This window comes from Pteropus vampyrus, unplaced genomic scaffold (genome assembly GCF_000151845.1).
Source record: "Pteropus vampyrus isolate Shadow unplaced genomic scaffold, Pvam_2.0 Scaffold99, whole genome shotgun sequence".
NCBI classification, from domain to species: domain Eukaryota; kingdom Metazoa; phylum Chordata; class Mammalia; order Chiroptera; family Pteropodidae; genus Pteropus; species Pteropus vampyrus.
In genome coordinates, this window is record NW_011888880.1 from 2,290,662 (window position 1) to 2,304,672 (window position 14,011).

Genomic DNA, 14,011 nt, shown 5'->3' on the forward strand with positions numbered 1-14,011 from the left:
ATTAAATGGAATACAGACTTTGAACATTCTATGAACACTAGAGTGCTAGTAAGTTATTACTTACATTATTTTACACGAGCTCACTGTAGTTTCTAGCAGACTGGTCTCTCCCAGGGTACGTGGTTGGTCCCTGACACCTACACAGGCTTGGGGCTGCATGGCAGGGCTTAGTCTTTAGTTCTGGCTGTCTCCCCAGTCACAGGCTCTTCTGTCCTCTTGCTGCATTAACAGTTTCTGTTAAGGCTAAGTGGTGAAGAATATCACACAGGTGACAGCTACCAAAAACAAATACTTTACAAAAACTATCTTTCTGATAATCTACCCCCTGGTTAGAAGCCAGCAGATAAAAGTTTAAACTTTCAGGAGTTAACCCAGTAAAGTCAGCTATGGGATTGTCAGGCAGAACAAGACACTTGGCTTTAAGACAGAGTATCATCATTTCTGTTGTCACAGTATTTCTGAGGAGCATTTGGCCACTCCCAAGTCCATTCCCCTTCTCAAACTAGAGTCAACATTCTTCTCAGCTACCCTCTGTAAACTTTGTAAGCAGGCTCGTTCTGTACTGGTGCTAGTGCAGCAGCATATCCAAATAAGAGTCCAGGAATCTTTCATGTTGCCTTCTGACACGGCTGTCCTTAATCCACTTCCTAGGGGCGAGAAGCCCTAATGTTCCTCAGCTGGAGCTTCTCAAACCTTCCTCCTCTGGTAGATTCTCCAGCCTTTTCCAAAGGTCACAGAGAACTCTTTCCATAAGATTAGAGAAGGACGTGAGGGTCACGCAGACATTCCCAGGAAGGTGAATGATAACAGCGCCTCCCGAACAGCCAGACTACTACAGGGCAGTCCCTTGCAGAGAAAGGCCAAACTCTTCATAACCGGACTTTTACTGGAGGTGTGAAAAGTCTGCTGCTACCCAGTGGCCATTCCTATTCATTAGCCAGTCAGGCTTTTTTCCAAAGGGACAAAAGATGAGAACTAGACTGTGGTTAGGAAGTCATCTGTGATACTGGTTAGCAACAAGGGTAGAGAAGTACCTTGGGGACCAGGTTATCTAAATCCTCCTCAACGCAACTCATAAGGCAAACCGCCCAGCTCCTGACCCGCCGCCTTCCCTCCTGCAGGACGGAGCACCTAGTAATGTGCGGAAGGTTGGTGACCGATAAGCTGGTCCAATCAGACCCTACCCCAGGAATATGCATAAGAAACCTGGAGAGAGAGGGGGCAGTTCTTATCTGGAGATCAAATAAGGATGTCATAGGTACAACTAACCTGAGCAGTTTAGACAAAACAGATCATGAGGAAACGAATTAGGTGATAGATTCGACACTGATACGTGTCAATACATTATTTCACTTTTAAGAAACAGACGTTTTACAGGTTAGGAAGCCACTCAAGATTAGGTAACTTGCCCAGGGACCCCACAACTAATACATGACAAAAGATCCAAACCCAGGTCTGTCTAGCTGTAAAGACAGCGCTATTAAAAACATTAGGTTACATGCACTGCCTTTCTGAGGCAGAGGGGAGAGAAGGAGCAGGAGTGGCCGGGGTGGGGTCGGGGGGGGGGGGGGGGGAATAAGCAAATGCAGCAAGAAGCTGAGACCCCAGGTTCTTTCCCCACAGCCCTCACAAGGTTTGTCACCATCGTCATGAACACGAATCTTCGTGATAAAGGCCCCAGTTAACCTGAAGTTAATCTGAATGAGTCCCTATAACAGAAAAGGCTGACCCCCAAGCTTGTGATGATTCTTAAATGGAAATTCAACAGTTCTGTTTTCTTGCAAATGTTCAGCTAGACTCTCTTTAAGAAGATATTTTCCTTCCAAAAGTTTATATACGTAACTTTTATAAATTTTAGCTAAAATAAAGGAACTTGGATGTCTATCATGAGGCCTCCAGATTCTTTATAGGATATGGCTCAACAACAGACTTCAAATTCATGCTCAGAGAATCTCACACAGTCAGCATCATGGTGGAGAACACCCCCTTTGTATCTTCAATTAACAACTAGCGGGATGTCTGTCACCCAACAAAGCTTCCTCTGCGAGATCCGGGGGTGATGCAGCTGAAGGTGGGCGTATTGGGAGGCGCAGGGAGGCAAGATGGGAAGGGCAGGGACTGCAGATGCTGCACTGAGGCCGCGGCCCCAGCTGACGTGGTAGGCAGGGGCGGAGGAGTCAGAGTGCAGCCCCTACACTGTGGCCCAGTCGGGGTAAGGGGGCCGGATGCAGCACTGGCTCCCCAAAATCTGTCTCCCTTCCCTGGGGACGGCGCAGGGCCCAGGAGCAGCAGCAGAGACGCACATCCAGCTCCTAACCAGGAAACCAGGTGACAGCGTGGTGGGTTCGCGAAGCCGGCTCCCCCCACCTGCCCCGTCCTCCACCAGGTGGTGCCCCAAGACCCAGGCGACACGCATAGCAGGGACAGCCCCCCACTGCGGAGGGTGCAAGTAGCACAGGTGAAAGAGAACAAAAACTTGTCTATAGCACCATCTACTGGTGCTATGAAAACAAAGACCTCCAACTCACTACTTCGCATGCACAGAGACAAACACATCAAGCACAATGGACAACCAAGGTAACAAAGAAAATGACAATTCTCCAGAAACCGAACTCAAATTCATGACAGACTGATCTAAATGATACGAGTTCAAAATCTCAGTCATGAACAAACTCAATTAATTACATGCAAGAACACTCAGGCAATGCAATGAGCTCAAGAATAAAATTAACAGAAGGAGCACTTTATCAAAGAGATTAAAACTACAAAAAAAAAATTCTGGAACTGAAGAACTCAATAAATGAGATGAACGCATCAGGAAGCACTGGAAATAGCAAACAATACGGAAGAGAATTAATGAACTAAAACATCCGTTCTAAAACCCCTCGACGCCTTGAATTCATTTTGCACAATATGAAAACCTGGCATATTGAACAGATACTTTTCACACTTCATTTTGTCACTCAAACATGTTGAGAACAGAGACCACGTTTCATAATTTTTAATACCTTTATTACATCCAGCGCAGTGCTCTGCACACAACCGGAGCTTGGATATTGCTTACCACATAACTTCAGCACAGACAAACTAGTTTCAGTATAGTTTCTCTTAATGATAGACTGATAGCTAAAAAGGAAACACACAATTAAAACACCAAGTTACATGTTCAACAAACATTTACTGACGGCCCAATTTGCACCAGCCCTATTGTGAGCATGACGGACAAGATGGAGGCGGCCTGCTGTGTGCCCCTCCCCCACGAGCTCACCCTCACATCTGGTCATTCCACCTACAGACCATGGACCCTTGGGGGCCTTCCACAAGACAGGCTGTCCGCAGATCCTTAGCTGGCAAGGACTGGCTCAGAGCAAGTCTCATATGTATCTAAACGATCTTACGCTTCCAATGGATGCTGATGCTATGGTGATTAATGTGCACATTTCCTTAAAAGCATCACTGCGGAGTAGCTATCGGTCATTGTATATTTCCCCAAGCAGAAGATGCTGATTGGGAAGACATTTAAACAAAATATTTATACATTTATAAAAGTACACATGAAAACATTGTAAACATCTGAGGTGAAAGCTTTAAAGTTTTAAGAAAATTGAAGGTTTTAAGAGCCAAGAAATCACTTTGGAAAAAGAGACCCATAGGACTCTTCGAAGAATTACTAGCACCTCTAGCCTGTATGTCAGGTACAAATATATTTCCCAGATTTGCAAAGGACATAAAATATTTACTTATTTTATAAATATTTACTTATACAGAGAATCATTATGAATCATCACATTTACAGAGTTCAACTACTGACCGGAAACCAGAATTTTTTTCACTAGGCTAAGGCTTGCCAAAACTTTCTCTTTGAGGACCTTTACCCCAAGCAGACAAGATGCCCCCCACAACTAAGTGTTGGGCCTCGAGCCCCAATGGGCTGCTACATGCTCAACAATTCTTCGAAGTCTCCTGTTTTATCTTAAAAATTCATGTGAATTTTTCCATAATATTACTTATTTCAAATGTGATATAAATTACTGAACTACTCAATTTTTAAAGAAAATTAATGTTTGAAAATTAATATTTCAAGGAATATAGGTCATTTAAAATACAGAGCTATAGACTGTGATTCCTTCATATATGTAACAAAGAACAATAAGTTTATTGTATGTGTAGGCAGGAAGTGGGAGCAACACTGAGGAGTCTCCCCCCTGAGAATGGAAATAAGACAGTCCCTTGATATCAAACAATAAGAAACATCATGGATAAGAGAAGCAAGCAATCATACACAAGGAGATGGCGCCCAGGCAGGCTCAGATGAGACAAGGCTGCAGTACTGGCACATCTACTTGGAGCGCCAATGAGAAGCCGATGTGAAGCAGCAGCTACTGGCGGCGAATCTCTAGCATCATCCAAGGGAAGACGGTACCCTGGTCCATAAACATGAGTATCTATCTGCAGGGAGATGGAGGCATGAGACAACTTGCTTCTCATGCTCAGAATCCATGCTCACCAAGTAACCGGGCGATCATAATTTGGCTTCCCAAGAAGATCTGCCTAAAGGGAGAGAATGATTGATAGTTATATTTCACACTGTAGATTTAAACACTAACACTAAAAAACATCAGTTACTGTTGAGCTTGGCTAATGTGAATTTGCTACGAGATAGTTCCACTCTCCATGTGCTGACATACTAGGTCTGTGAGCTTGTACAGATCTTAGTCAGACCATGGAAGTATCTAATTTGCCAAGGTAATGCCACCTCAGGTAAGTGGCCAGTTGACCTTCCCCAGGTAACACTCAGCTCTGTTCTCAGCACACTTCTCTACCCACACCGTCCAATGTGGCAGCCACAAGCCACACGCAGACACGGGACAGTTGAGAAAAGTGGCTAGTGTGAATTGAGATACGCTAGAAGTGGAAAATACATATCAGATTTCAAACACTTTATACCAAAAAAAAAAATAATGTAAAACATCTCAATTTTTTAATAATGACTACATATATATATATATAGGAATAGATGGTATTAAAATTAATTCCGTTTCATTTTCCTTTTTTAAATGTGGCTATTAGAAAACAAAACCACTTATGTGGCTCGCATTATGTTTCTCCTGACCGTCACTCTTCTAGGCAAATGATGACAATGTCTGACTTTAAAGTCTGCCTTCTAAAGACAGAAGAGGCACTGTGGTACTTTTCTTACATTGGTATCAACCAAGAAAAATTAAGTGCCATTTCTTATTACTTTAAAAAGACCAGTACAAGTAAGTATTTCAGTACGTGCAAAGGTGCAGTTTCCAGCTGTGGGACAAAAGGCTGTGGGGTCAAGAGGCCTGGGCTCAAGCGGGCCTCTACCGGGCATGAGTCAGGACCGAGCGAACTGCACGAGTCGGCCTCGGCCTGCTCTCTCGGGAGGTACAAGTAGTCATCACCCATCGGCCCGCGCCTGCACCCAGCTCTGCCTAAGTAACACCTGTGAGAGGATGCTGGAGCCGAGGAGCTACGTCTTTGCCTAGCAATTTAGCATTATGATTTCCAAAGGATTGAACTATAAGGTAAATATCAAAGATAAAAATGTAAAAAGATAAGTTTTTATTCATCAAAAGTTAACAGCAACAGGCACATATTAAAATGAGTTTGGCAAAGCCTTTACAAACGGCTTTACACTCAAGCTTTCTTCCAAGAAAATGGCTGTTGCAACAAACTGTAAACATAATTAATAAACAGTCTTTTACAGTAACAAGGGAAATACAAGTGAACTAAAAGAAAGCACCAGTTTCTCTTAAAACTAGATTACAGTTGTGCTTGCTATACATAAAACAATTTAAAACAAATTACAAAAGTGGAATGTTTTAAGTTTAAAATTAGTCCTTAGATTTTGTCCTAGAAAACATCTGTTCACATCAAAAGGCCCGTCAAAGGGTAACGTTTCATCAAAGGGAGGGACAAGAAAACAATGCACTTTTTTCCAAATCAAAACAAGAAGTTTGGTCACTTAGCTTTGTGCATAGTTTAAGGCAACTGGAGCGATCAGTTACAGCTGTCCTACCTTCCCCTCCCCCTCCCAAGTGTGGCTGCTCGTTATGTCACATTCTAAAATAAATAAAGTTTACATCTCAAATCCTCTCCCACATGGATAAATAGAACACATGCACAGTCATACATGCACGACATGCACGCAAACACGCGTCCATCCATTCACACACAACATACCTCTCACTCACGGCAGCGAAAGGGACTTTAGTACCTTGCTCTGAAGGACACACTTCCCCATCCCACTTTATTTCAGATTGGCAAATACCCTGAGCTGAGTATGGTGTTTTAAACATTCCACCTTTTCTTGCATGTGCAGGTCAAGTGTACAGTAGTGAAAACAACATGCAATGTCTTCACTGCAGAATCATAATACAGCTAGGACACTGGTGTTCTTCCCCTCCCGCCCCGAATTAAAAACAAATAGTTAAAAAAATTGCATTGCCAAACAGCAGTGGAGTGAAAGCTTGGCGGCACTCTATGATAAATGCACAGTTTCCAGTGCAAAAATAAAACTACAGCAAACGGGAGGCTCTGGTGGCGTCCAAAGAAGAAAAAAAGGCAAACCAGGGGAGAAGAGCTGCAGTGGAAAGTTTGATCTTTAAAATTCTTAGTGGTTCCTTCACGATTATGCTCCACGGCAAATGCAGAACCAGTACTTCAGAGCTGATTTGTAAACACTGAGTCTTGCCGGACGCAGCAGAGGCTGGGCCTTTCACATTTCCGTTTTCTCAGAGAGAACCTCGTGGAAGGTGCAGACACACAACGTTGCATCCGACCGGTTGAATTCCAAGAGATTTCTGCTCAAAGATTCAGTTCGAGCTTCATGGTTCCACGACGAAATGCTCTATGAAACACGTGGCACGTGGCAGGACGTCCTTTGTTCCCCCTGCTGGGCTCTGGCATTCGAGGCTTCGTGTGAAAGCCAAATGCATATTGCTGCTGTATGTTCAGGTTTCAACTGAAAAGTGGGTTCCACTGACCCAACAGAGGAAATCTTGGAAATAAATAATGCTGGCATCATTCACTCGGAAACCTTGGCAGTCAAAGTAAGTTCTCTCACCTCAAGACCCCACTTCACATTTCTAAAAACCTCCGGGAGGCAGTCTGTCCCACTGATATGGGGTTATGATAACCGATTTTCCTGAGGTAATAACTGTGAGTTCAACTCCTCAAACGCAGCATCAGTGTCCTCACTGCTGGCCTGTTCTCTCTGCAGTCCCTTCCAGCTGGCTTTATTCAGCCCCACGTGTCCAAGCATTGTCTGGGACAGCCTGCTGTTGGAAAACCGGGCCCATTCTGTGAATAAGGGCTCCACTAGGTAAGTCATAAAACCTTGGGAAAACGAGAGAGAAAGGTTATCAGCATATGCTCCAAACTTTATCTTTAAAACATCTATATAGTGTTTATCCTTAAGTCCTATTTCAGTATTACTGAAACCTTATTTTTCAAAAGATTCTATATGGATGTGTCGTCACCTTAAATTTTTCTGAAGAATCTGTTAATGTAACTCATTGGAACTTTTTAAGTAAAAGTGAACTAACAACCCTATCAAACCTTTTCTGATGGTGCTTCGCAGCTGCAAAACCACATCCCCTTCCTTAAGCAAACACAGGGGCCCCATGGGCTCCGCGGATGGCAGGGAGCAACCAGTGTGAGGGGCCGGTCGATAAGACAGCTGGAAGCTAACAGGGGAGCCCTCCAAGAATGAGGGAACAAGGCTTGAACTGAAGGGAACTAGGGATGGTTCCCTGTTTTACACCCTCAGGGATGTAATCTTCACACCTGGTCATGATTACAATCGGCCATTCCATTCAACTCAGAATTTATGAAGTCAAAACTTGTGACAAAAATTGAGTCAAAAAAGAACGGAGATTCGTGTAAACCATCATTAAAGCGAACATTAGAAGTGTGCCAGGGTCCTACTTTCTAACAACTCGCATAACTGACCCCCCTTCATTCCCAGTCAGAAAAGGACCGTGAGTAAGTGCAGGGCCGTCTGCATCTTCAGGTTATACAGCACTCAAGTGAACACTGTACGGGATTTAAAGCCACAGAGTATCTTAACACTGGGTGGAAAGAAACCTCTCAGAAAATACCTTATCAATTAAATCATATGTATTAGGAAAAACAAATCACATTATCTTCCTAAACGTTGATCTGTTAAGGACAGGGAAAATGTACATTCAAATTCTATCACTGCTCGTGTAAACCAGTTTTTAAAATTTTCAGCTTCTCCAAAACCTTTCTTTTCTCTGCGGCAGAGGACACGCTGACCACAGACAACACAAGTTCCATTTAGCCAACAACAACAACAAAAATCTCACTGAAATTAAAGTAGTCGACATCCATTACTTTTATTCAAAAAAAGTCATCTATGGTCTGATGGTTGAGTTTTTTTAAGTGCACGAATTACAGTATCTGAAGTAGTTATGATATCAGAAACGAGGCGAGGCTTCCTTTCATTTTTGTTCCCTTCACACATGTTGGCCGAGCCCCTACTCTATGCCACGCACTACCCTAGGGTGGCTAAGGGACAGAGCGGTGAGTAACACAGGAAGAGATCTGCCCCCAAGGGGCTCCGTCCTGGTGAGGTAATGGAAACATGTCATCATGGCAGTCGAGGAACACAGCAGTTTTTCGCCTTATACCAATCCATCAGGCTGGACCAGCCACCCAAAGCCCTGCCTTTGCCAGGTGCCACAGCTAAGGCACGAGCAGCTGAAGTTCTGTAGCCAAATGAAGAACCTCATTACCATAGGTTTTACATGACTCATCCTAATTGATTCTCCTGTTGTTCTAACTTGAGAGCTTTTGGATCCTGGGCCTCTAACAGCCAACAAATTAACTGTTACTTCTGGCTCTATGATAAGGTAAAATTTCTTTTAGGTCTAAAGTACCTGGTAAAAAATGAACAGGCCGGGGCCATGGACACAATCATACTGCACCCTCTTGAAGGGTAGGGCTCTATCCATCAGCTGCTCAACCACCTGTGGACCCATTTAACTGCACTAGCCCACACGCCTCTATCTTATCCTCACATCCCTCCGGAGGCCTTCTCAGAAGCCTTGCTTGTACCTACTACATGGTATTCTTATTCACCGAAACTAGTATTCCTGTCAAAGAAGAGAACTGTATTAATCAAACATGGCTTCTAATTACTGACCTCCATGCTGGCTCCAAGTAATCACTGCTTGGCGTAGTATTTATTCTAATAGTCACACAATCTACCCTAGAAACAATCTTTCCAAGCCCCATGTTAGCTAGTATTTGATGTCAGAAAGACCAACCAACACCTGTTAACTGTATAAATTGGGAAAACTGAAAAAGAGAACAGCCATACTTGTCTCCTGGGATGGCTGTGTGGAGTCAGTGATGTCAACTATTGTTGTCACTTACCTCATCCCTGTCCCTCTAAAAACCCATCTGAGATGGATAGTTTAAGGGATCTAGTTCCCTTTCCCTTTTAAAACATTGCCATTTTTTAAAACTTCATTGGCAAGTTCTCCCATTAATCTGGGGAGTGATGTTCTCAGCCAAAAGCACATTTAAAGTGGCTGGAGTGAGTTTCCTGCCCGTTCACTACTTTCGGTTCCCTTTCGCCTGTATTTCACTTGTTCTTTTGCATTCGAAGATAATTCTACTTGAGAATTATCTGTATTTCAAAGCAGCTGTATTTCTTGCTTGTCCCACCGGCCTCCCCCGCTCTCCTGGCCAGTCGGCGCCCCTCACTTTCAGCCCAGTCCTCACGCCCACTCATCCTCTGCAGTCCAGCCAGTCACGGCCACTGACTCCTACGTGAGGGCCCCTGGCGACTGCGATGGGAGCAGCACAGTCCCCTTTTCAAAGTACTATGCCACTGTACTGTGCTATCTTCTAAATTTCTAGAAACTTTCCTCTTTCTGAAGTTTGTGTATGCATTTCACTACGTTCAACCTAATTCTCAAAGGCCCTGTCCCGTGGCAGCCTGACCCTGCCTGGCCATTTCCTGCGCCAACAAGGTCATTCCTGACTGCCCTTCCCCCACCTCAAGGACTCTGCGGCTCACATCAGCTTTTCACAGCTTGCCAACCAATCAATGCTCTTATCTCTGTAGCTGTGTAGGAATGACAAGACTGTAGAAAACTGCCTGTTATGTTACAATCGGGGCTCAGCTTTGGAGAAGAATCTGCTGAGCCAATGCCAGCATCAATAAACGCTGCTTCCTGCCTTGGTGTCCCGTCTCGCGGTTCGAGAATCCCACAGCAGTTCAACACCAGCTACCAAAACACCTTCGTCCTCGATACCTTTCTGAATCGCCCCTGCCACAGTCCTGGACCTTCCACTCGCCCAGCCCATCTCTGCCAGCTACAGCGGGCTGCACAGCCCTCGACCTTGGCGCACTCCACTGCGCTTCCTCTTACGGCCACGCTCCGCTCCGAACAGCTCCCAGGGTGCAGTGCTAGGCCTTAGGGATACGCCGCCAAAGGCCAGGCGATGGCCTGACAGGGAGAGGCACGTCTGGTGCCCTGGGAGCCAGGAAGAGGACTGACTGATTCTGCCTGGAGAGACTGGAGGTGGTTTCTGGAGGACATGACGTTTGAGGTGGATCGCCAAGAAATGGGGAGTCTGAGGCAGATGGGAAGGACTGGCAGGACGGAGGGTGAAGGAGCTTCGCGGACTTGGGGGACACTGAAAGGTCCCGAGGTGCTGTAGGTGAATAAGGGGGTAAGAATGAAAGGACCATTCGAGCTCAGTTACAAGAGGCCTGTGCAAGACGGGGAAGATCAGACTCACGCGACAGGCAGCGATAAGAGAGAAAAGCCGGCAACTGTGCAAACTGGTCTTCACGCCACAATCATGCTCAGTGGGCACCTTTTTCATTTTGAAATGACAGTCCCAGAATTATGCAAAAGAAGCTTCCACACGGGCAAATAATGTATTCTTTCAGTCTTAGAAAGTTACTGCTACCTGCTCTGCAAAAATTATGCTTTTTATGACCTAAGATCAAATGAGAGTAAATTATAAGAGCCAAAAAAAGGAAAAACAAGGGCAAAACTTTTTAATTATTTAAAAAAATAGAAATGAGCATAATTTTAATATTTTATATTTCAAACGTATATCTCTTCTAGGCAAAATTAAAATCAGTGCCCTTTTTCTGACCAGCCTGTATCTCAGTTTGTATAGTTACCAATCTGGATGTTGGCAACAGACTCGGTCTGACGATCACACAGTGGACTCACACCCAAACGGTACTTCTTTTCTATATCACCTGGAAATTTAAAAAAAAAAAGAGTTCTTAATTAGTAGAACATACCTACTGGTTAAATATATAATTAAAGTCATCTAGCCTGTAAATTCCTTAGGAAAAACATAACACATTTAATCCTCACGAGAGGACAACTTTTAAATTAGTCCTTTAAGTTATTCAAACACAGAAAAGGCTGCCATGCCGATTCCCAGATTCGATGGTGAGGGGGAAAAGTTTCACCAGGTGTCACCTCAACACTAACTCTGTGTTTTAATTTAAAACTTAGGTTTCTAAAAGGAAGGTGCGTGAAGTGAAGACCCTCAGTCCCTGTTTAAATTACGACAATGTCGCACACGTCCTGGCGTCTGGCCCCACCCAGGGGCCAGAGAAACGCTTCTGCTCAGCAGTTTCCAGCCTGACTGAGGTCCATTCATGAATGCATGCACCCACATCTGATGGTTCAAAAGAAAACTGTTAACTTTCAAAACAGACGTTCAATTTGTATATTACTGGTTATATGTACATCTACTATAAATTGTCACCAAAAATATCAAACATCTACCGCTAAACTCCTTATTTTACCCATACGATGCTGAAAAAATGAACTGAATAAGTGCGTCGTCACCCAGCACGGTACTCGCCTTGATGGAAGAATTCCTCTGTCACTTTTTCACTCCACTGCTTGCTTAGCTCCCAGGTCCGACAGGGGTTACAAATATCAGCGCATTTCAAAGCCATCTAGCAAGCAAAATGTTAAAACTGTTTTAAGAAAAAAAAGGTAAAATTTCAACTGTGCTAAGTTTAAATTCACTCTAACAGTGGTCAAATGAACACCTAAAAAAAACACAGCAACGGAAAATTGTTTTTTACATTAAGTTTATGATACTATTAGGTCTACCAATCATTTCTGCAGAAATGCTGAAAGGCTGCTACCTTAATCACACGTGCTTGATAATACTGAAGAGCCAAGCGCAAGGACTGGATTAACCATAAAGCTACAAATAAATCATCCAATTCTCTTTCTTTCGTTTTTTAACGTGAGAACTTATTAAAGCAAAATGCTATTAGCTGACTGGCGCCCCAAACTTGCAAAAGTTGTTTTTGTCCGAGATCTTGAGCATGAAAAATATTAAAGCGATAGTGCTTTCCTAGGGAGCAGGCTCTCCTTCTGGAAAATAGTTTACTAATGGAAGGAAACTCCATAGCTTTCTCTCAAGATTTAACCACGATGAAAGCTACACTAGAATATCTCATTTTCATTCTAACAGTCAGCTGATTTACCCTAGAAATAAAATCCTTCCAAGTCCCATTTTACCTGTAAGACCAAATGCCTGTGTCTGGCATCTTCTAGGTGTAAGTCACCTCTATCCAAATGGGACCTAAACAACGACAGATATTCATTTTGGCGACTGATGTCGGTGGCTAGTATCAAAGCACCTATCTGAGTCTCCATTTGTTGCCTGGAATTAGAAAAATATAGAGAGAAAATATAAGACTTTCAATTAAACAGTTACTTCTTGATTTTCCTTCTTAAACTTAATACTCAAAGTTTTATAGAGCCCTAAGATATTCTAATTGCCATTCAAACTTTAACCTATTACAAAAATGAAACTTTAAAGAATGCATCAAAAAAACCAAAATAGTCAAAACTAAAACCAAGAGAGCTTGTAGAAAAATACCAATATGCAAACATTCTAAAAAGAGTGCCTTTATTTTGCCATCCGAGGTGGAATTATTTGCCTAATACAGATATTATACATATATTTGCCTAAAATGTATACGATTGGTATATTGTTGGAGAAAATCCTTTGCTGGGATGTGCTGAGGGCAAACAGCTTTCATTTTTGGTTTTTTTTTTTTTTTTGGTGCCTGAGGATCTGTAAGGCAGAAGGTTGGTTCAAATAGAGGAAGAGCCCATTCAACAACTCTCTCCTGTAGACATTTTAACTAAGATGCCTGATTAAATCCTGATGAAATTCCACCAAACGGTTTAATAAAATTTAGATTCAATTATATGTATAGCTGAACAGTTGTATAGGTAGTTGATAGCTGTATAAAATTGTATATGTATATTCAAGAATCAATCAGTTATCTACATGTCCATCCAAATTTTCTGGAAGGGAAAAGGTTACATGTTAATATAAATAACAAATACATAAAATATAAAAAACTGTCTCAACTCAAATAACAGGAGGGAAAAATTTGCCTTCAGTTTAAATGGGCCGTAGTAAACATTATCTTTGTATAATGATCAGTAAAGAGCTGTCAATAGAGTAACAGCTCACAATATCAAATATTAAATAAAACAAACCCTAAAGAAAACATGAAAGAATGCTATTGTGTAGTGTTCCTTATTTTCAGTTTTTATTTGTATTAAATCTGAGAATTCAACAGGTTCAATCATAAAGTACAAAACATGATAAAAAGTGAATAATGAAGCAAACTTTTAAATCTACTTTAAGGAAAAGAATTTATATATACAAGCACTGTAGGGTTTAAGCAATTTTTATATTTGTACTACAGCAAGAAACAATTTTACTTACCAGAAGTATTGTCATATCTCCAAATGGTATCCATGAATAAAGATTTAAAAAAATGAAAAGTAAAGTCCAGCTTTTTTCTTATGGTCATTACATAAAACACTTAAGTTTTTTTTTTTGTTTGTTTTGTTTTGTTTTTTAAATAAAGTTGTTTTAAATCATGAAAGGGAAAAAGGAAAGAACAATGACAATAACTTAAATTTTAATACCC

General features: G+C 42.4%; 1 protein-coding gene across 5 annotated transcripts in view; it reads right to left on the bottom strand.

Moving 5' to 3' along the window:
* Positions 1–2,995: 2,995 nt before the first annotated feature.
* PDE7A (phosphodiesterase 7A) overlaps positions 2,996–14,011 on the bottom strand; it is a 94,115-nt gene continuing 83,099 nt past the window's right edge. For 3 of the 5 annotated variants that reach the window (XM_011364590.1, XM_011364588.1, XM_011364587.1), the window contains 4 exons: positions 12,576–12,720; positions 11,902–11,998; positions 11,201–11,281; positions 5,567–7,365 (listed from right to left, as the gene is read on the bottom strand). In XM_011364590.1, the coding sequence (XP_011362892.1) occupies positions 7,157–7,365; positions 11,201–11,281; positions 11,902–11,998; positions 12,576–12,720 (532 nt within the window). In that variant the 3' untranslated portion in view covers positions 5,567–7,156. Of the gene's footprint in view, positions 4,552–5,566; positions 7,366–11,200; positions 11,282–11,901; positions 11,999–12,575; positions 12,721–14,011 lie in introns of those variants that run through there. The other 2 variants (XR_002781423.1, XM_011364589.1) reach the window with 2 other exon arrangements.